The 26,324-nt window shown below is 40.6% G+C and overlaps 1 protein-coding gene across 2 annotated transcripts; it reads right to left on the reverse strand.

Annotated features, from left to right (window-relative positions):
• Positions 1-1,105: 1,105 nt before the first annotated feature.
• Positions 1,106-26,256, reverse strand: LOC134495340 (keratin, type I cytoskeletal 16-like). 2 transcript variants are annotated; one of them, XR_010067803.1, is made up of 6 exons: positions 26,013-26,256; positions 14,777-14,905; positions 14,071-14,147; positions 10,776-10,938; positions 4,945-4,973; positions 1,106-2,365 (listed from the first exon to the last, which is right to left on the reverse strand). XR_010067803.1 is itself a non-coding variant. In XM_063300709.1 (6 exons), exons 3-6 carry the CDS (start codon positions 14,816-14,818, stop codon positions 2,354-2,356), a joined length of 294 nt encoding a protein of 97 aa, XP_063156779.1. In that variant the 5' UTR covers positions 14,819-14,905; positions 17,541-17,788; positions 24,858-25,049; the 3' UTR covers positions 1,106-2,353. The 2 variants fall into 2 exon arrangements, 1 of the variants encoding a protein (XP_063156779.1); XM_063300709.1 differs by lacking the exons at positions 4,945-4,973; positions 26,013-26,256 and adding exons at positions 17,541-17,788; positions 24,858-25,049.
• Between the last annotated feature and the right edge of the window lie 68 nt (positions 26,257-26,324).

The following is a 26,324-nucleotide window of genomic DNA, read 5'->3' on the forward strand; positions in this document are numbered from 1 at the left end:
AGAAATAAAAAATAACTATACTGTACATCACTAACAGAAGAAAAAAGTTAGTGAAGAAAGAAAACCTAAACTTGCTGTAGTGACTAAAATAAACTACGTAAATATGACAAAAGAGAAAAAGAAAAAAAAACAGAAGAAAAGATCCACATCCTTACTGTATATAACAATATAAAGTTAATCCTTAAACTTATCATTAAATCTAGACCATACAGCAATGTACCATGTCATCTTCTCATTTTTCAAACACAGAGACTTTTCAAAAATAAACTCATATCCTGTATCCATTTCTTAAAATCAGGAGAGTAAATTACTTTCCAAATACATAAGATTATCCTCTTTGCCATAGCCCAGGCTTGGTAGACCAAAGTTCTTCATGAAATAACAAAATCTGTGTTTTAGGAATATAATTCAGAATATAATTGATGTTCTTAACTATAACATTTCTTCCCAAAATTGTACTGACATATATAGAAATTTGAAGGCAAACCAAAGATATAACTGGATAAGACCAAATCATTGACTTTCAAATTTCTTGTAACACCAACATAAAAATCTAATGTCTTCCCCTTTTTAAGCATTCTTGGTGGGGTCCAATAAACATGAAATATTTTCTGATTATTTAACTTCATTTTTAAATCATATTTCACATTTCTTAACACCTTGATCCATTGATTCTTCAAAATTGGATATCCCAGTTCTTCACTCCACCATTCAGGTATATAACTAATAGTAACTTCCATTTTATTTTTTAATTCTTTTAAAACTGAAGTGTTGATTTTCATTTGAGCACTGCATCTCTTAAGGAACTTAAAATTTCAAATACCTAGGAGGCTGCTTAAAGTGTATGAGCCACATCAGTTAATTAGTACTTTATTCATTCATTCATTCAATTTTTTTATCCTGCTGCAATCTTGTGATTCTTTGCAGTTATAACTCACAATGAAAACAACAGAATTAAAACATACTACCTAAATTGGAAAAACAAACCAAAGTAGGAGAGAAAAAAAAAGAACAAGAGGTGCAGTTGATGTTACTGAAAGGACTTTTTTAAAAGCTTCTGATTTTATTAACTTCCTAAAAGATGCCAGGGAGGAATCCATCTGATCTCCATAGTATCAGTGCAACTACAGAGAAGCAGCACTTTCTAGCTTTGGCTCTCTTGATATCCCCAGTTGGTTGAATCTGGTCAGAGGAGGCAGTCCTATAGATTCCAGATATTTCATATATACTGCCAAGCACATATTATAGGTAAGTCAAACTTAAAACAAGTATCGCAAAATCTTTAAAACAATCATTAGAAATCAACGGATTTAAAATACTAATCCCTTGTTCAGATCAAGAATTTCAATAAAACAAGTTCCCTAATATTTTCAAATGTGGGTTATTTCACAGTTTCTCATGTGATTGAGGGTCCAAATGTAACCAATTACCTATTCATAATCATATGTGCTACTTAGTAGCTTTCAAAGTTGGCAGTGAAGATCCCAGTACCTAGTAGTTAAAACTTGCCAAGATTTCAAAGGTATTACACACTCTCCAAATGAGCCCAAAGAGGAGAATAATCATAAAAAGTCTCATTCAAAAAAGACCACAGGTCTAATAGTCTTTCAGAAGACCAATATACCTGTATCTATTAGGAGCCCACCAAATGCCTGAATGGTGTTTTGAGAGGCATGCAGTAGGCATCACGCTGACAAATGCCTCCATGGAAACCAAGCGTTCGGTTTTTCCTTCAGCTCAAGCAGAATGGCCGTGGAGGGCATTGTCCAATTACTAGAGGAAAGGGGATATATCTGCAGCAGTCTCAACTGGCCAATTGTAACTCAGCAGATCCCAGTCCCTGACCACACCATTACCAGGTTCCTGACTGAGGTGCTGTAGATCACCCATATGCCAAGGCTTGTGTTGGGAGAAAGCAGAAAATGCTGCTTTAAAACTGGAACAGCTAAGAATGAATGAAGATTATGTCATTAGGACATGTCCTCTAAAACCAGTTAGTGTGGTGTCTCCAAGACATGGTTAGCAGATTATGCAGAAGAATCCAAGGGAGCTGTGGATATTAAGATTCAAAAACTTCAAACCCACTAACTAATTTTAAAAGCCAGAGCCAGCAGATACCTTGGCATAAATGAAAGGTTCACTTATTTGCAGGCCAAGATTTTTATATGAAATCAATAGGAAAAAGTCATACAGAGCTGTGCTCCCTTCCCCCTCTTCCTCGCCATCATCATTGCACCGTCACCACTCCTAGAGAGAAGGCAGCATCTTTCAACGCTGGTGCTCCACCTCCTCCACCTCCTCCACACAACCTTGCCATCTACCAGTTCTTCAGCGACAGTCTTCACCCGATGGCTTACGGAAGGCTCTGCAAGGAGTGACACAAGATACTTTATCAGGGATGGAGGGAGAGAGACAGCATGGAGTACTGTATCTTAGGAGTTAGGGAATGGATAAACCACAAAGGACACCTCTGGGGATTGGTATTATATATTCAAATATGTTTCAGAACCATGGACTGAATTTTCAGCTAAATATTTATATCTTCAGCTTGATCCACGGGCTTTGGGGGTGAATAATATGAATTAAGAATCACATTCATTTTGCACAGAGTCAATCTTGTTTAATTTAATCGTAGTATATCACATCTTCATTCTGCTGGAGAGACTTGACCTTTACTGGAGCCAAATCACTTCCACATATTCACCATCTAGTGTCAACCATGATCACCCTTTTGAGTTCCCCATTAGTAATGCTGTATTCTCAACCCAGCTGAAATGAGACACCAGCTTCTTTCCCAAATAAATTGTATATGTGTCGCTGCTGCTAAGCCCCAACTGCAACTTTTGCCATACAGCCGTCAATCTACACTTATGGTAGCTTGCAGCAGGTTGCAAAAACTGCATTGTACAGGTGGCAGATGATAGGCATTCCCAGCTGTGCATCTGCTGGACATGGCCGGAGTCACATGGGCAGATTTCTACCACGGCCATCTACTGAAGTTTTTCTGAGAACCAATCTGCTGTGACTGACTCTTATTCAGATGGTCTTTAGATGAAATTTTCTCTAGTTCAAACTATTAAGAATCCTTCAAGCTTTCCTGGTTTCCTTGCATGAACCACTTCGCAGCTTGTAATCTTGATCAAAAGTAGACAGTGGATGTGAATGTACCAAATCTTCTGATATATCCCTGAGGCAATTTGCAATGATTTCTGACTCTGTTTTTTATTTAATATAACAACTTCTCCAATAATAATCATCTCACCTAAATTAGTGAAAGAAGAAACTTTGGTGTGGAGTTAATAACTGACAGATTTCAGGCAAAAAAACCCTCTGAACTGTGGTTCTAGTACTCCAACAAATTTTGTCATCAAAATTATTTTATTCTATATGTATGTCTTTTGCACCAGGTACTCTTAAGTTTTTTTAAATCCTACAAATTGAAATCTGTTACCTTTGTGAGGAACTAGTAAAAAAAAAGGCCCTACCTTTTAGCAAGGATGCTTCTCCAGTTATAATGCTCCTATGATGCTCAAAGACAATGTGATAATGATAGAGGAGCTTTACCATTGCGTAGTCCCTGGAGACTAAACCCCACAGCTAAAATCATCTATTATCATCTCTTTGATGGCTGATACATTCTGGGATGATTTATTTATGTGATCTATTGGGTTTTTTTTCCAGTGTGTTTGGGGAATGTTGTCCGATTACTCCAAACACATTCAGCATAGTCACACATACCAATTTTCGCCACTCATTTAGTATATCCAAATTTAGCCACCTTTCAAAGATGGTGCCTGCCCTGCACACCATTAGACATGGAATCATGATCCATACAGCATGTGTTTACATTGCAGATCACCAAACACACTTCTATCAAACAATTTGCTTTAACCATCATAGCTAGCAAAGTGTCATGTTCACCGTTCCAATGTTGCTAGTACATCGTAACGTTTCGCATGTCATTTCGCTGATACGTGTTTCATCTGGGAAGGGTGGAGGATTCCATCTTGGGGAGTTATCTGTTGGCTGCTGGGTTGGAATGTGTTTGGGTTATCTCATGTGTTCAAAGTTATTTTCCCAGGATGGCAGTTCAAATGGTTACCAGCACCTGGGGGGGGGGGGAGTTTGAAGCGAGGGTTTTTAGTTTGTATTTGGCGCACTTTTGTTCATTCTCAGCTTTCTCTGTATTTGCATACTATTCTTACAATAAATCAGATATCATTAAGTACCTGCTTGAGAGTCTGACTCTGTTAGGATAGGCAATCATTACACAAAGAATCACAGAAAATGCAATTTTGTGTCAGTGCTGAAAATTCTCTGTCAAAGCCTTTGCACAGGGTTCTTTCTTTAGGAGACATGGCAACTAAGCAGGATTGAAACTAATTTAAATTTAGGATGTAGGCATACCCACTAATCTGGGGGATCTTCTAAAGGTGAGCATATCAAAGTCCACTAAAATCATAGTAATTTTACAGTGTATGATGTACAAGTATATCAGCCTTCATTCAAAGCAGTAGTGCAACATTCCCCAAGCTGAATGAAAGTTCTGAAAGTTGAAGTCCAACACATCTGGAGGACACCAAGTTGGGAAGCTGAACTAAAGTCTGAGAAATGCAGATGTGGAAACTGAAAGTACATCTTGCACCACTGACCATGCTAGCTGGGTCTGATGGGAACTCGAGTACAACTCTGGAAGGCCACAGGTTTCCTGTCTCTGGTTAAGGAAAGGTAGACTGGGATATGCTAAATCATTGCAAGACCCATTCAGCTCTAGAAAAGGTGCAGAAAATAAATGAATCCCTTTGGTTAACAGTTTTCTTGTCACAGGCCTGCGTAAGAGTCTCTGTCTAAAATTGCTGCAAAATTATGAACTATTTACATTTTGCACATATGATTATAGATTTCCCCAAAGAGCAGCCTTAAATATCAAATCAACTGACATACCTGGAGTAGTCAGTGGCTCAGATTCAAACCTAAAGAAAGAACAGAACACCAGCTCTGTGAACGGATTCAGTTTTCCAAATTGCCTAATGAAGAGTTCATTTGCACTATCCAGTTCCTACTTGAATCCATATCCATTTCCCAAATATCAAGCTTGAACAAAAAATATTTTCCACCTTTTCCAGTTTACAGTTCCTTTCTAAGTTGCATTTCATATGGGTTCATACAGTAAATTTATATCAGGTATACACTTTAATACTACATGGAACAGCAGAGAGTAGATGAAGAACAAAGAAACCCGAGTCCAGCTTACAAACATGGCTTGCCTTCAAGAAGATGTTATAGGGGACTTACACAAATGTTTAGTTGAGGATATCAGCATGGTGTCCAGAGTAACTTCCCTTAGATTGTTTTTAATAAAATAAGATAATTTGGAAGCTTACCTACTGCAAGGGAAGCATCATTCTTGTACATCATCTTTATTTACAGGAATCTTTCAAGACATTCTTAGAAAATAAAAATGGGGGAAGGCTGCAGTCTAATGCTCAGAGAAATGATGGACAGCATCTTGGGGGAGAGGGGTTGTAAACAAGCCTCCGAAGCAGTTACTTTGTGAAAGTGCTCATAGCCTGCTCTCAAACTTTCAGATGTGTCCATCAGTCCCCCAAATTGGGGCATTCCTGCTTCAGGCCACGGGAGAATTAAGTTCATGCTAATCCTCAAGTCCTTCAACAAAGGATCGTTACCTTGTCGTGGTGCTGGAGCTTGAGCACCTCAATGATGCCATGAGCTAAACCATGAAGGGCCACCCAAGACGGGAAGGTCATGACAGAGAGGTCAGACTAAATGCGATCCCTGGGGAAGGTAATGGCAACCCACCCCAGTATTCTTGCCGTGAAAACTAAATGGATCAGTACAACCAGAGATATGTCGGTATACCATCGGAAGATGAGACCCCCAGGTCGGAAGATGGTCAAAATGCTACTGGGGAGGAACAGAGGATGAGTTCAACTAGCCCCAGACGTGATGACGCAGCTAGCTCAAAGCCGAAAGGACGGCTAGCGGCCGACGGTGCTGGTGGTGAACGGCGAATCCGATGTTCTAAGGATCAACACACCATTGGAACCTGGAATGTAAGATCTATGAGCCAGGGCAAATTGGATGTGGTTATTGGTGAGATGTCAAGATTAAAGATAGACATTTTGGGCGTCAGTGAACTGAAATGGACTGGAATGGGCCACTTCACATCAAATGACCACCAGATCTACTACTGTGGACAAGAGGACCACAGAAGAAATGGAGTAGCCTTCATAATTAATCGTCAAGTGGCGAAAGCAGTGCTTGGATACAATCCAAAAAATGACAGAATGATCTCAATTCGAATTCAGGGCAAGCCATCTAACATCACAGTGATCCAAATATACGCCCCAACCACAAATGCTGAAGAAGCTGAAGTAGAGCAGTTCTATGAGGATCTGCAGCACCTACTGGACGACACGCCTAAAAGAGATGTTATTTTCATCACAGGAGACTAGAATGCTAAGGTGGGCAGTCAAATGACACCTGGAATTACAGGTAAGTATGGCCTGGGAGAACAAAACGAAGCAGGACATAGGCTGATAGACTTTTGCCAAGACAATTCACTCTGCATAACAAACACTCTCTTCCAACAACCTAAGAGACGGCTTTATACATGGACTTCGCCAGATGGACAACACCGAAATCAGATTGACTACATCCTTTGCAGCCAAAGGTGGCGGACATCTGTACAGTCGGTAAAAACAAGACCTGGAGCTGACTGTAGTTCCGATCACGAACTTCTTCTTGCACAATTTAGGATCAGACTAAAGAGATTAGGGAAGACCCACAGATCAGCTAGATATGAGCTCACTAATATTCCTAAGGAATATGCAGTGGAGGTGAAGAATAGATTTAAGGGACTGGACTTAGTAGATAGGGTCCCAGAAGAACTATGGACAGAGGTTCGCAGCATTGTTCAGGAGGCGGCAACAAAATACATCCCAAAGAAAGAGAAAACCAAGAAGGCAAAATGGCTGTCTGCTGAGACACTAGAAGTAGCCCAAGAAAGAAGGAAAGCAAAAGGCAACAGTGATAGGGGGAGATATGCCCAATTAAATGCAAAATTCCAGAGGTTAGCCAGAAGAGATAAGGAATTATTTTTAAACAAGCAATGCATGGAAGTGGAAGAAGACAATAGAATAGGAAGGACAAGAGACCTCTTCCAGAAAATTAGAAACATTGGAGGTAAATTCCAGGCAAAAATGGGCATGATCAAAAACAAAGATGGCAAGGACCTAACAGAAGAAGAAGTGATCAAGAAAAGGTGGCAAGAATATACAGAAGACCTGTATAGGAAGGATAACAATATCGGGGATAGCTTTGACGGTGTGGTCAGTGAGCTAGAGCCAGACATCCTGAAGAGTGAGGTTGAGTGGGCCTTAAGAAGCATTGCTAATAACAAGGCAGCAGGAGACGACGGCATCCCAGCTGAACTGTTCAAAATCTTGCAAGATGATGCTGTCAAGGTAATGCATGCTATATGCCAGCAAATTTGGAAAACAAAAGAATGGCCATCAGACTGGAAAAAATCAACTTATATCCCCATACCAAAAAAGGGAAACACTAAAGAATGTTCAAACTATCGAACAGTGGCACTTATTTCACATGCCAGTAAGGTAATGCTCAAGATCCTGCAAGGGAGACTTCAGCAGTTCATGGAGCGAGAATTGCCAGATGTACAAGCTGGGTTTAGAAAAGGCAGAGAAACTAGAGACCAAATTGCCAATATCCGCTGGATAATGGAAAAAGCCAGGGAGTTTCAGAAAAACATCTATTTCTGTTTTATTGACTATTCTAAAGCCTTTGACTGTGTGGACCATAACAAATTGTGGGAAGTTCTTAGTGGTATGGGGATACCAAGTCATCTTGTATGCCTCCTGAAGAATCTGTATAACGACCAGGTAGCGACAGTAAGAACAGACCACGGAACAACGGACTGGTTTAAGATTGGGAAAGGAGTACAGCAGGGCTGTATACTCTCACCCTACCTATTCAACTTGTATGCAGAACATATCATGCGACATGCTGGGCTTGAGGAATCCAAGGCTGGAGTTAAAATCTCTGGAAGAAACATTAACAATCTCAGATATGCAGATGATACCACTTTGATGGCTGAAAGCAAAGAGGAACTGAGGAGCCTTATGATGAAGGTGAAAGAAGAAAGTGCAAAAGCTGGCTTGCAGATAAACCTCAAAAAAACCAAGATTATGGCAACCAGCTTGATTGATAACTGGCAAATAGAGGGAGAAAATGTAGAAGCAGTGAAAAACTTTGTATTCCTAGGTGCAAAGATTACTGCCGATGCTGACTGCAGTCAGGAAATCAGAAGATGCTTAATCCTTGGGAGAAGAGCAATGACAAATCTCAATAAAATAGTTAAGAGCAGAGACATCACACTGACAACAAAGGCCCGCATAGTTAAAGCAATGGTGTTCCCCTTAGTAACATATGGCTGCGAGAGCTGGACCATAAGGAAAGCTGAGAGAAGGAAGATAGATGCTTTTGAACTGTGGTGTTGGAGGAAAATTCTGAGTGCCTTGGACTGCAAGAAGATCAAACCAGTCCATCCTCCAGGAAATTAAGCCAGACTGCTCACTTGAGGGAACGATATTAAAGGCCAAACTGAAATACTTTGGCCACATAATGAGAAGACAGGACAGCCTGGAGAAGATGTTGATGCTAGGGAGAGTGGAAGGCAAAAGGAAGAGGGGCCGACCAAGGGCAAGGTGGATGGATGATATTCTAGACGTGACGGACTCGTCCCTGGGGGAGCTGGGGGTGTTGACGACCGACAGGAAGCTCTGGCATGGGCTGGTCCATGAAGTCACGAAGAGTCGGAAGCGACTAAACGAATAAACAACAACAACAATCCTCAAGTCAGTACCACTCATTCTGCATTGGAGCTCTTAGCATAAAATCCACAAACTGGAAAAGTGACTGGCACTGACCATGCTCCAAAGAGACTGCAGCTCAATTTCCAAAGCTTGGGCCAGCCGTTTCAGCTCTGTGATCTTCATTTGAGCACTCTGTAGAGCTTCGGTGCTGAGAGAAACCTCCTGACTGAGCGCATCACATTGTGAAAGAGAGAAGTTGTATGTTTTGATATGCCTGTCCATATTCTCTCCCATATGGGGAGTAGGAATGTTTGGAAATTGGGATTATCATTTGTGCATGAACAGGTGCAGTAATGCTGCACATTGCTCAGTTGCTCAATTGTTTCACTCTGTCTAACAATTAAGAAGCCTTTGATCAGGATTGTATAGGTGACATTTGACCACAGACCTCTATTTGCGTTTAACAAAGGAGAATCAGATGCTAAGGTCAGACCTTGGCTAGTGAAATTTATTTATTTATTTAACTTGAATTATAAGATGTCTCTCTGTTCAAATCAGACCAGCATCTGAAGAAAGGTATGCATGTGCATATGTCTATAACTGAAATGAATCAAATCAAAATTCTGTACTAAGGTCATTCATATTTTGAGGCAATCTGACCAAAGTTTCTGTAGTCTAAACAGTGCAGCCTAATGCAGATGAATGCTGTGCTTGCTCATGTCATCACTGGTTTGGCTTCTGTTGGCACTGAGGTGGTACAAGGAGAAAATACAGAGTGCTGATTGCAAGACACACAATCCTGCTGCCGTTTATTGCCAATTCGCCCCTTAGCTGGTTTCTGAGATTTCACAAAGGCTCATTACTGTCCAAAAATGTTTGAAGCTTAATCTGAACAGTCATGAGGACTAGAAACATGAAGCTTTTTGTTGTTTGAATGGAAATGTTTTTGAATAGTCTGGGTTTGCAACATGGGATTGGAGATATTGCAGAAACAGCTCTTCCTGGAAGCTGCATCTAAAATACAGTCTTCTTAAAACAGGAAAAAGGTCTGGCTTGGATCTCAAGGCTGTTTCCCTCCTTGTCAGTGGTTGGTACATCTGCCCAAACCTGCCAGTGAAAATCCACCTCAACTGGTATTTGCATTGGATATATTCTTCATCATCATGATCATCATCTAAACTTGTAGGCCACCTTTAAAAAAGAAATAGATATTCCTGCTGCTTGAATCTCAGTGGAAGGAAAGAGTACCCTAGAAGTATTACACATGAGTGTGTACATGTGTGTCTCCATGTGTGCCAGGGCCATGATCATGAGATGCTGCTGCTGAAGCAAAAGACAGCATAGCTTTGCCTTCCATTCCATATACAAAGCACAGGCAGCGTTTATGGCAGGGGGACCATGTCCTTAGTTGTACCTGAAGGCAACAGGCTGACATAGGGCATGAGCTGGACCATTACAGGGCACACAGCTATATCATCCAAGACCTCACTGCTACCTCCCACCATCTCCCATCTGTGCATGCATTTTAAGCAGAAATACATCTGCTTAAGATGAAAGACAGAAATTTGGGTCTTCCCTTATTTCTATCAACCATATCCTCTCTTTCTGACCACACATTTCATGGTGCTGGTAAAGAAGAAGCACCACAAAGAGGAGGAAATGAAAGGATTTAGGGTGAAAGCCTACAAATGGTATACATAAAAAGTATTTTGACTGTTCACTATATCAGAAAAGGGAGATGCTTGAGAACAGCTTGTTGCTGTGACATGAGAATTCAGCCAACACAAATTTCTTCTATTTTTATATCATGCTCTTTCTACCGACAGCCCACATGCACATGAGTTCACTTAAGGTTTGCCTCCTCCCTCTTCTGGCAGGGGAGAGCCATTTTAGCATTTGCTTTGCCAGCCCTTTCCTCACCTGGGATTGGTGCAGAGCTTCAGCTTCCTGGCGGTTCTTCTCCAAGACACCCTCATACTGGTCACGGATCTCACCCAGGATTTTTTGTAAATCAGTGCCAGGAATGGAGTCAACCTCCACATTGACAGTGCCCCCCCAGGCACCCCTGGAGAGAAGCCACCTCCTATGGGGTGAAAAAAGAGGGTTCAGGGTTGATTAGTTCACATCTATAGGAAGCCAACCAAATGCCATCAGAGGAAAGAGCTGGATGGAAATGGACAGCAACCATCAGTGTCATACCAAAATATTAATTACATGAAATTAAGTAAAATTGTTGCATGTGGGGCCTGCAGGAAAATGCTGCATTGGGAAATTAAGCAGTGGAACGCTCTGCCTCTTGGTGTCATGGGTGCTCCATCACTGGAGGTTTTCAAAGGTTGGACAGCCATTTGTCTGAGGTGGTCTAAGGCAGGCCCTTCTCAACCTTAGCAGCTTTAAGATGGGTGGACTTCAACGCCTAGAATTCCCCAGCCCTCAGTTTTGGGAGTTGAAGTCCACCCATCTTAAAGCTGCCTAAGTTGAGACAGACTGGTCTAAGGATTCCTCCCCTGGACACAGGGTTGGACTAGAAAACCTCCAAGATCCCTTCCAATCCTAGGATTCTATGATTCTGTGATTCTACAAAATAAACCTGAGCACTATAATCCATTCAGTCAACCATGTCTTCTTTTATGTTTAATTTTCTTTAAAATGGGAAGGTAAGCAAAGAACTTAAATAAAAGCAAGCAAAACAAAATGGAAAGGAAAATCAGGATTATACTGAGGTTCTACAGCAGTGTTTCTCAACCTTGGCAACTTTCAGATATCTGGACTTCAACTCCCAGAAATCCCCAGCCAGTGAGGGAATTCTGGGAGTTGAAGTCCTCACATCTGAAAGTTGCCAAGGTTGAGAAACACTGTTTTACAGCATTTTGATTTTTATTCCAAGGTGCTTCAGAGCCTAGGGGGCATAAACAGCACCTGTCTGGAATGCTTTAAAGCCACTGCATTTTTTCCCAGGATCATGCAACTGATCCCAGTTGCCACACATTCCAGGAGAAGGATGGCTGCTTGAACTAAATTCCATAGTCCAACATATGGGTTTCCCTTAACATGAAGTTTAACATATAAATTATGGAGATATGATTTGGCCACATAATGAGAAGACAGGACAGCCTGGAGAAGATGTTGATGCTAGGGAGAGTGGAAGGCAAAAGGAAGAGGGGCCGACCAAGGGCAAGATGGATGGATGATATTCTAGAGGTGATGGACTCATCCCTGGGGGAGCTGGGGGTGGTGACCACCGACAGGAAGCTCTGGCATGGGCTGGTCCATGAAGTCACGAAGAGTCGGAAGCGACTAAACGAATAAACAACAACATGATTTGGATAGATTGATCCTATTGATTAGATAAGATGGTAATTTTTCACCTTAACTTATATTTCATACTGCCCTGATTACTGTTGTTGATACTCATACTGATTAATTCGATTTTAATAATGATATATAGTTTTAAAATGACAAGGAATTCAAATACGTTGGATTAAATTTACATTATTCTCAGAATTTGTACTTAATTTATTCAATCATATGATGCTTGTAAATCTCTTGTTCTATTTACTTTCTGGTTTTCTTTTTTTTTTTCCTTCTTCATGCTTCTTTTTTCTTCTGCTTTTTATGTTCAATAAAAATTAAAATTAAAAAAAAAGTATCATGCACAAAAACTACCATAAAAATATTTTTTTCATATATTACACAGAGAGATATATAATATTAAGGAAAATATTAAATAATATTAAAACAGAATATAATGTTATAAATCTGCAAATGGCATACATATTTTTTGTTCAAAATCCTAATGGAGATTTAACTGTAGCCATGAGAATTAAATATATGAAATGCAGTACTGATTTAGAAGTTAATTTTGATACATCATCCACTATATTTATTAACCTTGATAAAAAGTAATAGAAATGGTTTCAGTAATCTACTGGGTTGTTTTTGTAACTCTTTCTGCATACAGTATTTTCAGTGTCATCTCTGTGGCTCTCTACAGGAAGAAAGCTATGGAATATATAAGGTCCCCATAAGCTCCAATTTGTAATTAATCATGGAAAAACCTGCCTAATTAGATGTCCACAAAACATGCAGAAATCAAGATTTCCTGACTTAATTACAGATTTAATGCCATATTTAGTTCTGCTCTGGATACCCAGTCAATATTAGCACATCTCAGAAGCCAACATACACATACACACACACACACAATTGGCATTGACTGAAATTTATTAGCAATATTTTTACTTAAACAGTCTCCCAAACCTGAACACCTGGATCAGAACAAAAGTTTCTTTAAATAACTGAGTACTTTTGCAAACTAACATTGATAAAAGGCTTTGGAGTGATTTGTATTTAATATCTTGCAAGCCAGCCTTGGGAGACTCCAGTCCACAAGCTAGTCAGCCCTGCAAAATGAGAAGCTTGGTATTTATGAACAGGGCAGAATTAAATGGATATGGAGTCCCCAGAGTGCTACTTAGGAGCACCAGCATGCTTAGGGACACACCCTTGCCTCCCTCCAGGCTATCTGCTCCATCTGATTTGTGCATTTTAATCTGAAATACATACTTTTGTACATCTTCCTTTGGCATTTTTTTCTGAAAAGTAAACACAGTGCTAAATGCCAAGGATAACTATATTCTGATCAACATATTAATACAAGAAGTGTGAAACTGGCTGATTTGCTTTAACATGTAGACCCGATTAAACTATGAGCATCCCTGCATAGAATTCTAATCAGTAATTTGAGTGAGTCATCTTAATTCTTTTCTGTTGGTGATACCTTAAATTTTCTTTAAGGGCACAGCCAGTCAACCACATTAATGTGCTGACCTCTGGTCTGTGAACTGGTAGAAAGATATGTCATCATCAATGATAAATGATAATAGAATAAAGAAAAGGCCCTATCTAATTATCATTTCACAAATTCCATTTTGCGGCCTGTAGAGCCAGCAACCCAGGCTTTGCTTGTTATCAGCTGTAATGGCTGATCATACAGAGGGGAAACAATTTAACCATGCTTTGACCTTGCATCTGTTACCAAAATTGTTCATTAAAAAAAAAATCATTTAATATTTGCATCATGTCAGGATGCCAACAAATGAAAACACAGGTACATGGCTAATCTTTTTTAAAAAGTCAGGAAACCTACTGTAAAACAAATATGGTCATGTGTGTGATTAAAAAGTAAAATACAACATTAATTAACTGAACTTACTTCAACATGAAATCAGCAGCAGCAAGTCTGGCATTATCAATCTGTAAGAGCAGTCCAGCATTTTTCTCCTTCTGAATCTATGAAAAAGAGAGAAAGAGGGAGGGAGGGAAGACTTCAAAACACCATCATGGAGAACACCACTTAGCAAGGAAATTTGTGAGACTGCCAAATAAATGCATTCAGCCAAATCTGGATAATGGCAGTGTAAGACTCAAGGATAGGAGATGGGCACAATACTTGATTCCTGTAACAAAATGTAGAAATGCACATTTGTCCCTTAAAGTTTTTTGTTTTTAATTTCTAGAAACCTCAGGAATTTCACATCAGCATGTTGATACTTTCCTCTGAGTGCAGCTTTATGACATGGGCAGCAATTTTGTGAGACAGAATGAAGCCACCACCTCAGGAAGCAGATGTTGAGGGCCAAAACTTGATAGAACTTCACATGCCATGTGGCCAACTCTTTACCCTGAAGTAGTCTCCACCTTCAGCTGCAGTGGAGGACAAAATAGTGTGGCTGATGTAGAAGTAAAATTCAACTATCAATCTGTTCAGCTTCTGTATATAGAATGGAGAGCCATCATCTTGACCTCTACCACAAAAGCAAAATATCTTGAACCAGTCCTGTTTCATATCACTAATACATCCTATCTCTAACTATGGATGCCCTAACAGGAAAAAATAGAAAACCATTTCAACATAATACCTTGGACTTCAGCTGTGTCATGGCATTGAAACAGTCACTCATATCATGGGTACCAGTTGATGCTCATTTCATATAGAACTCTTGGATGTTCTGCTCCAGTTGCATGTTAGATTTCTCAAAGGAGAGCACCTGTTATAGGAAAGTGAAATTGAATTAGAATATCAGAATAAAAAACAGCTTGCAGAATCCTAAATCCACTAGATGTGCTCTGGCTATTTGACTTTAAGTATCATCACTAAAGGGACGCAGTGGCGCTGCGGGTTAAACCGCTGAGCTGCTGAGCTTGCCGATCGGAAGGTCGGTGGTTCGAATCCGCATGACGGGGTGAGCTCCCGTTGCTAGTCCCAGCTCCTGCCAACCTAGCAGTTCGAAAACATGCACATGTGAGTAGATTAATAGGTACCGCTTCGGCGGGCAGGTAACGGCGTTCCGTGTAGTCATGCCAGCCACATGACCATGGAAGTGTCTACGGACAAACGCCGGCTCTTCGGCTTTGAAACGGAGATGAGCACCGCCCCCTAGAGTTGGGCACGACTGGACTTAATGTCAAGGGAAACCTTTACCTTTACTATCATCACTAAAAGAGGCTACTGTTAGCTTTGGAGACTGATAGACAGACAGACTTCCCTAACTGGTGCCCAGAATCCCTCTCTCATATGGCCAATGTCAATGATTAGGTTTGAGAAAGTTGAATCAAGGGCAGAAGCAGATCAGTCCCTCCTTCCTTCTGCGATTCCTTCCTTCCTTCCTTCCTTGATCACACCTTTAACATTCTATACATTCTTAGAACCAGTATAGGTCCTTGGGCAGTTCCTCACTACAACCTATAGCATTTTCTCAAGTCATTGAACTATTGTTATGCTCACATAACTGTAAAGAGAACAGGCTTTATTTTGCCCCAGCAATGGCTGGGTGATGCTAGAAGACATTATAACTCCTCAGTGAGGAAATGGCCTTAGTCAGGTTGATAGGAGTTCATGCGTGCACGCGCGCACACACACACACACACACTCCTTAATCCAGCAGTTTCTTTTGAGCGATCCTGGGTTGGTCCCAGTCAAGAAATTTGGATGTAGAAAGAATGATAGTAGGAACACCTGGGCTTTTTAAAACCACCAGAGGGCAGAATAGTGGAGCATGAAAACTGGATGCCTTCAAAAGTCATATGGGCAGAATGCACTAGGATAGCCTTCCTAAATGATTGACAACTATGACAATCTATTCAATCAATTCAGTTGTTTCTGCTCTGGAGGACTAGTTATGCTTCAGTATGCTCTGTTAAACATCCTGGGTTTTTAATTATTGTCTCTTGTTTAGAATTATAACAAAGAAGGCTCATAAATTGACAGAAATGGCAAGTTGGGTATAAAAACAGAAGTTCTAGAAGACCAAAACAAGAGATTCTAATTTTGTGTAGACATGGAATAACATCTCAGTGGTGAGAGGACAATTCTTTCCTGGGTATTGTCATATTGTCTAATAACATGTTGCATCAAAGTGCAATCAAACCATGTCTCTGCAATATCAGTTTCCATGGAGTTCAGGGATACTTGCACCTCCCCTCCCGCCACCCCCCGCCAAAAAAGATAGTCTTTCAGGCCATGTAAAACAGCAGTGACTGGCCATTGCAAATAACGTACCATTAATCACTTCCCATGCTAACTTCCATTTTTTAATTCAACGTCTCACTTACAACTTTCTGACATCGCAATATAAAGCAAAGAAGATAAATCTTGTATAACTAAAGCAGTTTTTTCCACAGAAATCACCAGAGTACAGACTAGGACATATTAGTTTGTAGAAATGCATTTATTTATTGTTAATCCATAAGCTCAAATACTCGCCACTGCGTTGTGTTCTGCACTACCCCTGTTGCACTGTGAAAACTACTCTCCTTCACAGGAGTGTGAGGTTTCCTGGTAGAAGAAGCAGGTCTGGGGCCAACAGCAGATGTATGAGGGAGTGTTGTCTTGGGGGCACCATGAGGTACGATTTTCTGTTAATACTACTATTTTCTTTTTCTGTTTTATTGTTATGCTGTGAGCTGCCCTGAGTTATTGTATATACAGTAAGACGGTGGCCATATAAGTCACCTCAATAAATAAAACTATTAAATAAAGCAGATCAGAATGCTTCAAAATAAAGAAGCTCCCATCCCCTACCAGGGTCCCAGTCTAGATCAGGCACCTTATTAAGTACTTTACTATTGCATTCAATTCAATTCAGTTGCATTCAATTCAATTCAGTTGCATTCAATTCAATTGCATTCAAAGTGTCTTGGCCCTTATTCAACCTTGCAAGGTTAACCCCTGGGTATTCCCCTGGCACACTTGAAAGCCACAAGCAGATAGAACATTTTGCAACACTACTAATAGAAAGGAAGAAAAACTCTGACAGACTGTTGGTCTTTGACTCCATTCTTCTCTTCCTCTTATCTTCTCCATTCAACACTCTTCTCTAGTTTTCTATCAAACACTGTCTTTCCTGGGGGAAGGGGGGGATATTAACTAATAATTTATCTAAACATTTATTAACACCTTCCCTTCACCACTGAGCAACTGGACATGGTCCCACATGGAACTACTTTTCAGAAAAAATGGTAGAAAGTTTCTCACGTAGACAAGCATCTTTCCTGTCAAGTATCAGTCCTGTATCTTTATTCTCCCACATTCCAGAAGAATGCCAGAGAGAGATAAGTATTGATACATATCTGTATAGTATTACTCTGACTTTGCCACTAGGAAAACATTATCCAATTACTTACTTTGTCTAGGTAGGCAGCCAGGGGGTCATTCAGATTTTTCATGGTGCCCTTTTCATTCATGTCCAAAATATCTGTGTCCATAAATGCCTGCCTATAACCACATGTCAGTCCATCCTTAGCCATGTTCCCAGTAGCCCTTGGCACTCTCTGAGACCTGCCTAAGGCAAGCAGGCTTCTTTCCCTGGGACCCTGGATACTTCCAGGGAAGGACACCCTGTGGCTGGAAAAAGTAGTAGGCATGGTTTTACCTGCAGAAGCAGTGCAAAGTGGAGCAAAGTAAATCTTTGAGAGTCTCCTTATATAGGCAAGTTAAGGGGCAAGACTAATCTTCAGCCTTCCCCTCACCGGACTGTCTGGTTATACCTCATGATAACATGAAGAAAAGAGTTTGTTTTGGAAACCAAGCACAAGGTCATTCTCCCCTTCCCCCCATCCTTGAAGCTAGTTTGCAATGCCATTGCAAAATCCTTTGATCAGATCTCAATCCCAGCCAATTCTTCAAAATAACCCCAGACTGAATGTTCACATCTACCTTACAGTTCCCAAGCCAGATAAGAACAATGGATTCAAAAGGTAGTAGAAGGAAAGGAAATGTTCCAGGGTTTGCGGTCCTTTTAATAGGTTGGGAATGATTCCATGAAAATGGAAGAGGTTGAGTAAGAAATCCGGGGGTTTTCACATGAGCTTTTGTTGTGGAATTGCTATGGTTCAATCACTCACATTTTATGGAGGAACCCCATGATATTGTCATTTATCAGTAATACTCCCGTATTTTCTCACTGCTGTTTCTACCATTTCATTACTAGAGGAAATTCAGCACTTTTGCCAAAATAATAGTCTTCACAAGTACACATGGCCTTAATGGTGCTTTTCCAATGACCCTAATGTAGGCAAGTTTCAATAATTGGGCCAGCATTTTGATCAGTTTTTTTTCAGATCTTTTTAGTAGTCCTAATAAGCCAGTTCTCTATCTATATATATACTGTACATGTGTGTGTGTGTGTGTGTATATACACACATACTGTATGTCTATATATATATTGAACTAACTACCTAGGCAATATATTTTTAATGTATTGAAATACTACTTATGGGACTGGTCCTTATAGTGCTACCATGCAAAACATCATTTTTTAATTATATGAAAAAATTAGTTACAGTTCACCATCATGGTGAATATTTTTGATGATTTTCTAAAAAAACATAATTTAGAAATCATTTTCATTAATTCATATTTCATAGCACGTTCTCCAATAATATAAAAGGTTATAATATGGAACGTTAGAAGCATTAGATTGAAGTATCTTACTCCTTAAAACTCATATGGTAAATCTCCACCTTGAGACCTTTTCTGTTAAATGAGTTCTAGGGAACACTGTTCCCATCCAGCTATGCTCATATAACAATCAGATTTATTATCAGTTCAGCATACTGTATAAGGCAATAAGGCATATATTAATCACCGATACCTGTATGGGGCAGAATCCACAGAGGCCTGTCTATGAGTTTCAGTAAGATTTAGTAATACATTCATCATCACACTCCAGATGACACAAATGTTGGAATGCTGTATGTAAAACGTTAGATACACCTTACAGCATGTTACAAATTGCATTTATCAAATTAGATATAAAGTTTCTCCCATGCTGCAAAGATTTTGCTATTAGCTTTAAATTTGAATTCAGGATTTTCTGAAGAACATATTTGGGTATACCCATTTTAAAATTTGGAAGGAAATTTTAAAATGGGTATACCCAATTTAAACTAGGGGTAGTTCACATGAAATATGTTGACACTCCAGTAAGTAAACCATACTGGATTGATGCACAAGGGGACACTTCTACAAACATCAGAAGACTGTGGAATCTTCAAATGCCTGGAATTTTCCATGGCTTTTTTTCCCCCTACGAATTGTATTTTACAAGCAAAAGAAATGCGATGGAAAATCCCTAGTAATGTGTTAATAGTTTCAACAAGAGATTCCAAACTAAATCTCTGAAAATGCATTAAGCTTATAATGAGATGTAAGGCATCAGTCAACACAATAACCACCATCTGAGGCTTATACCAGAACAGGCCAAAGGCAAGGTAGTAAATTGCAGTGAGCTTTGCCAGTGGTGACTCAAGAACTACCTGCTATCATACTGTGTCACACATACTGCTGCCTGCCACATTATTTCTGGCATGCTTTGAGATAGATATGTGGGAAGGAAAATGGTTGTCCTGCATCGTGATGCTGTGTATCAGAAAGCAAAAAAAAAAAAAAAGGGTCTGCTGAGGCTGAGAGGAGGTAGTATCTTCAAGGAATGCAGCTAAATTATGGATGGGCCTCATGAAAAAAAAATCAGGTTGTACATGTGAAATGGAAGTATTTTAAGGAATAGCAACAACTACTTAAGGTAAAAGAACCATGGAAGAAAGGATCCCTCAAAGTTTTTGGACGCAGGTAAGCTTGCTGTCACTAAGAAAAAGCACAGAGGAGCCAGAAGAAACTTTGCTAAAACCTGGGCATTGAATTTTTGTGCACAGGGTCACCAGATTTCCTCATTCATTCCTGGTCTGCTACTACCCTTTAAGAACAGCCAGCCACACAGATGTTAACAAGTGAGGCTTTTCCGGCTTAGAGATGAAAGAATACATCCTTTTTTTTTCCCCAGCCCACACAAAAAGCAAAGGCAGCCATGAGGAAACACTCCTGGGAACTCATTATTCTGCAACTTCACTGTATTGCCATCTTTAATTTTGGAATTTTATTTCATTTTTACATGCTAGGTTGCTGTACAGAGTATACAGGAGTAGACTGGGAAAGGAAGGAGAGAGGGGTGACAAGTCAACTGTGAAAATCCATTTCAAATAATAGAAGAAATAATTATTTAAATTTGTAATCCCTCAGCAATGAGAACAATCCAGATTAACATCATAATTTGTTGGTGATATGCCTTCCTTGTTTTACTTCCCTTAATCTCTTGGGATCTTGCATTGTTCCTTCCCTCTTTGGTTGTAGGATTAAGTACTTTCTTTTCTCTGATAAAGGCCCAAGCTGTTTTAATAGCTGCCTGATTGATAAACACTCTGTGTGCAGGTTTACGTTACAAAAAGAACCAGAAAGCCGTGTCTATAAATTTGTGCCTTTTAAAAAGGTAGAGAATGATGAACTGAATTCCTGGTGACCAGATGAATATATAAATTTATTATTAACATTTAAATGTATGCTGCCCAACTCTCAATAACTCTGGGTGTCAGTGTAGTTTTCTTGGCATCACCATGGAAGTAGTTATTTGTTTTTGTGCTTTCAAGTCAGGGTTGACTCCTGGTGACTGCCTGGACTAGCCCCTGGAGTTTTCTTGGTAGCATTTTTGGAAGAGTATTGCCATTGCCTTCTTCCTAGGGCCAAGAGAAAGTGACTGGCCCAAAGTTGCCCAGCGGGTTTGTGTCTAAGGCAGGACTAAAACTCACGGTCTCCTGGTTTCTAGCCTGGTGCACATTAAGGCGTTTTCTTACTACACCAAACTGGCTCTCATGGAAGTAGTCTACCACTGCCTTTTTCTGGGATTTTTTTTATATCCCAGTCTGGACTAAAGTGTAACCCTGATATTCCTTGGTGGTCTCCCATTCAATGATTAGGTTTGACTCTAGTTAATTTTTAAACCCAAACAAACGCCAACCAGAAGCTATCATCTGCTGACTCTTGTTAGGTATACATTAAAAAGTCATGAAAAAGAAACATCCAAAAGTCCAGAATTAGCACAGCTGCTGAAGGCAATATATGGGCTGTATTTATACAATGTTTCCTGCATTAGTCCATTGTGTGAATTCCAACAATACAGTGAACTTTAATCTGGCCAAATAACCTGCCTTTGCACAACACACTGTTCTATGAAAATACTAACACTTACCAAGCCTGGCATGTTGTGAGTCCATCTGTAAACATTTCTGCATGATCTTATTAAAATGTGTGAATAAAGCCACATTGTGCATATTAAGCAGATTTGGTTGAATCAAGTTCTTCTAACTAACCAGATTTCCACACTTCACTTGCAAACCCCTGGTGTGACTTCCAGGAATGCCCTCTGCTTTTATTGGAAAGACTAATTTAAAGGACTCCTTGATTTAACTGCCCAAGATAGAGATCTAAATGGGAAATGAATTGCTCCCTAGCATAGAGGTGAATAACACATGACTTTCTCAATACTGCAGAATTTAAATTCCCAACAGCCCCAACCAAAGAGACCAGTGACAGAACTGAACAAAATTTAGATGGCCATTTGTTACCCACTAGCTTAAGGTTTTGTTTGCTTGCTTGCATGCTTTTATTTTTTGTATTTTGTATTTTAGTTTCCATATTCCATATTACAGCCAAGCTGTAATTAGTACTATAGAAACTAAAGGTTTCATCCTGAACTGTTAAAATCACTGGGATTTTGTCATTGAGTTCAATGAATACTGAGAACTCTTGCCCAACTTCTGAAGGTCATAAAAGTATCAGTGTCAAGAGCATGGCAAGAAACAATACAGTATACAAATTCTGAATCTGCATTAGAGAACTTCCTGAGCCATTCTTCATACCTAAACCATCTCTAAATGACTGCTGTAAGACCTTCCTATCAGTGATGTTGAAAAAGAAGAATCTCAAAGAAGAAAATCAGGTTAGAAAGAATTTGTTACATGCTGTGCTGGAGAAATGGACAAAATACAACAGGGGAAAGCTTTCTTTGCAGTCATCCTAGGACATCTCCTTTTCTACCCTTCCCCAACACCTGTGCCCTCCAGATACCTTGGGCTGTAACTCTCCCATCACTCCGTTGGTTGAAGTTGAGAGAATTATGGTCTAACATCTAGAAGGCATTAAGCTAAAGGAGGATTCTTTATCTACTGCACCCAGCTTTAACTGTTATACAGTTGTGGCTAGATTGCATAACATTTTAATCTGTTTACATCTTAAGAATATTTTTTTCTTTCCTGCACTTTACTAAAAAAATATCTAATTCATCCAGTGCATACAGTGAGCAAGCAGAGAATGTCAAAAACCTCAGGCGCAATTCATCCACACATTCACATGCCTATATTCAATCCAGGGGAGTTGATCCTGTGAGAACTGTCATACTCCTTTGCATAAAGTAACAATATTTCAAGCAGCAAACACTAGCCTCAGCCACCTAAATCTATTCTAAACAGAAAGAGTTAATCCATTCTTCAACTTTAACCTATAATGACTGCTAAGCCACATTCTTCTGGAGAAAACTAAATACAAGGTCAGTCGATGTATCTAAGGGCTTGTTTGTGCACTCTGCACTCCATACAAAACAAGAATCAGGTTTTAGCAAGTCTGTATTCATCGTGCTGTGGCAGATGGTATTTTGAAAAATAATATTTATTTATTTATTTATAAATTTATTCACCGCCCATCTCTCCCCAACGGGGGGACTCTGGGAGGCTTACAATAAAACAAGATTAAAATATAAAACCATTACAATTAAAAATACAATAAAAATATAAATATAATAAAATCTACATGGTGATCTTAATCAGACCTTCAGTGTGGTAGGTCCCTCCGGATCACTTCATGGTGCTAGCCATCCCCAGGTGTAATTATTTGCCCTCCCATTCCAAGCCTGCCTACAAAACCAGGTTTTAATCTTTTGCGGAAGTCCAGGAGTGAGGGGGCTTGTCTCACCTCTGGGGGAAGGATGTTCCAAAGGGCGGGAGCTACAGCAGAGAAGGCACGCTTCCAAGACACCGCTAGGTGGAATTCTTTTATAGGTGGTGCCCGTAACATGCCCTCCCTGCATGACCGGATGGAGCGGGTCGATGTAATAGGGATGAGACGATCCCTCAGATATCCTGGTCCCATGCCATGTAGGGCTTTAAAGGTGATAACACCTTGAATTGGACCCGGAAGCAAACTGGGACCCAGTGGAGCTCACGCAACAAAGGTGTTATGTGTGCAAATCTTGGAGTACCCAAGATTGTCAGTGCGGCCGCATTCTGGACCAGCTGTAGCTTCCGGATATTTTTCAAGGGTAGCCCCATGTAGAGCACATTACAGTAATCTATATGGGAGATGACCAGGGCATGAGTGACTGTTCGGAGGGCCTCTCGGTCCAGGAAAGGGCGTAACTGGCGCACAACACGAACTTGCGCAAAGGCCCTCCTGGCCACGACTGCCACCTGCTCTTTGAGCAGGAGTCGTGAGTCCAAGAGGACCCCCAAGTTACGCACCGGATCTGTCTGGGGCAGTGTGACCCCATCCAGCACTAAAGATGACAAGTTCCTGGGACATGAGGTGCCATTAATCCACAGCCACTCAGTCTTACTAGGGTTCAGTCGAAGCCTGGTATTCCCCATCCAGGCCCCCACAGCCCCCAGACACTCGGAAAGGGTGGTCACGGCATCACTTACTTCACCCGGGATGGAGATGTACAATTGAGTATCATCAGTATGCTCATCCCATGGTGACAAATGATCTCACCCAGCAGTTTCATGTAGATGTTAAAAAGGAGAGGGGAGAGTACTGATCCCTGCGGCACCCCACAAAGAAGGGGCCGTGGGGCCGATCTCTCCTCCCCTATCAACACCAACTGGGACCAGCCCTGGAGGAAGGAGGCGAACCAGCACAAGACTATGCCGCCCACCCCCAACTCCCTGAGCCGACCCAAAAGCATACCATGGTTGATGGTATCGTAAGCCGCTGAGAGGTCAAGAAGAGCCAGGATGGATGCACTGCCTCCATCCCGCTCCCACCAGAGATCATCCATAAGCACGACCAATGCCGTTTCCGTCCCATAACCGGGTCTGAAACCTGACTGAAAGGGATCTAGAATCCTGGTGTCTCTCTTCATTGCTTTATTATAAGGGGTCAAGCAACCCTCAGAATCAAACCCAATACAAGAAAGATTACAGTGGCACTTGGAACAAACCATGAGTTTAAAATAATGCATGCACAATGACTTCATCAAATAAATTCCCCAATGACATACTTGTGTTAGGATCTCTGATGCAAGTACCTAAGTCACAGTATTTGTGTGATTATCTCATCATAGCCATGTTGCCATTTCTGCTTATCCCACACACAGAAGATAGCAATTGTCTGTAGGAAACAAATTGTGAGGTTACAGCAGCAGCCATCCTAAATTAAAACACATAGGGGAGCAGAGCATACATAAAACACCACAGCTGAAGTAGAGTGTGCCAGGTGAGGCACTCCCACAAGATCAGGATAGGATGTCTCCTTAGTAACTTTGAGCAAATGATTCAACTACATTTAGTTGAACCTGTACTATCCAAACTACACATTTTTTTGGAAACTTGAAATCTCACCCCAGGCATAATGTGCAATGTGTAGAGGCCTCTGGGTCCAGAGGTGATGGCATTTCATTCAGAGGCAGAACTTGTCTTCAGAACAATTGCATGTAAGTCATTTCAAGAACCCAAAGTTCCCACAGGTGTATGCTGCATCCAAAATGCAGCAAACTATTTTGGATTGAGAATAAATTCCAAATAGTCTACAATGTAATCTGAAATTAATAACATTGTTAGTCATAAAAATACCAGAAAGTATCTCGTGGTACTTCCAGTTTGTTATCTTCTGGCCTTACAGTGAATGCATCATTCCATCAAGTAACCTTTTTGCTGACCAAGATGGTATTTGTTTTAAGAAGCCTCTATTCTTTTCAACTGCTTAGAAAATGCCTTTGTGATTAGGTTAAAAAAATATTTCAATGTGTCCACATCTCAAGTATTTACCCTCTGGGTGAATCAGGCAACAAGATCTTTGGGCTGCTATTGATATTATACGCACAACCAATATAATCCACCAAGATTAAAGGCTACATTGAAAAGGCATCTTCCATAAACAATAGCAGAGAAGGGTCATTCAAGCTATTCTTCAGTTTTGTCTCCACGCAGGAATACTCTCAGGAACACTTTAAAAATATTTTGAAATTACAGCTGAATTAGAACAATTCAAGAGGTAATTTACCGCGAGGTTTAACATCTTCATTTCCTGCCTGTGGTATTAACAGCAAACTGCTTTTCCCATCAGATGCCCACCATCTGCAGTCCACCTGAGCACTGGCTGCAAACTGTTACTACAGTTTCCACCTCTGGGATTCAAAGCAGGCTTGGCTCAAAGGCACTGAAATTCATTGTTAGTTTAACACAAAATGGGTTTTATTTCATAGATTTTTCTTCAAGTGTTTCCAAAAAAGCTGACAAGAACTCCTGTCTCTGTGTACCTACTAAATGCATTTCCTTTGGTAAGTTATTACGTTCTTTCCTTTGGGGGGGAGGTGATGTCAAGGTCCCACTACTTTTCATTTTAGAAATAAAACATTATATATTAATACTAGCTTACACAGAAAATGCCCTGGAAGGGCGGCATAACACCGCTTTAATGCGCATGCGCCAGTTATTCGCCATCCTCATTTCCACCGCTTTCCTTTGTGGAAATATTTGAACCGCCCCTCCCGTCACCTGAAAATGGTGCAGACTCCCCGCGTCCGCTGCGACGTAAAGAATGACCCACGGCCGTTTCCCCTCCTTCCGCGCTTTTCAGCCAATCCCCTCCAACATTCGTGACGTCACAAGGAGAGCGAGTTACGCCCAGTTTGCGCTCGCCTGCATCACAAAATGCGGAAGCTGGAGAAGGGAGGAGCTGAGCGTGACGGACTTACGCCAACAACCCAGCGTCTCCCATCCCCCTCCAACTTTTTTTCCCCTTTTCTAGCCAATCCTTGCGCTCGCCTCCCGATGCGCGTTGACGTCATAAACCCCGAGTTGCTATAT

This window comes from Candoia aspera, chromosome 4, assembly GCF_035149785.1.
Source record: "Candoia aspera isolate rCanAsp1 chromosome 4, rCanAsp1.hap2, whole genome shotgun sequence".
NCBI lineage: Eukaryota > Metazoa > Chordata > Lepidosauria > Squamata > Boidae > Candoia > Candoia aspera.

Bases quoted from the DNA above. Each gene is read 5' to 3' on its own strand.
- LOC134495340 (XM_063300709.1), bottom strand. From the start codon at position 14,818: ATGAGTGACTGTTTCAATGCCATGACACAGCTGAAGTCCAAG. The intron at 14,148-14,776 runs GTATTATGTTGA...TCTTTTTCATAG, and splicing joins TGACACAGCTGAAGTCCAAG to ATTCAGAAGGAGAAAAATGC. The intron at 10,939-14,070 runs GTAAGTTCAGTT...TTCACCCCATAG, and splicing joins GCTGCTGATTTCATGTTGAA to GAGGTGGCTTCTCTCCAGGG.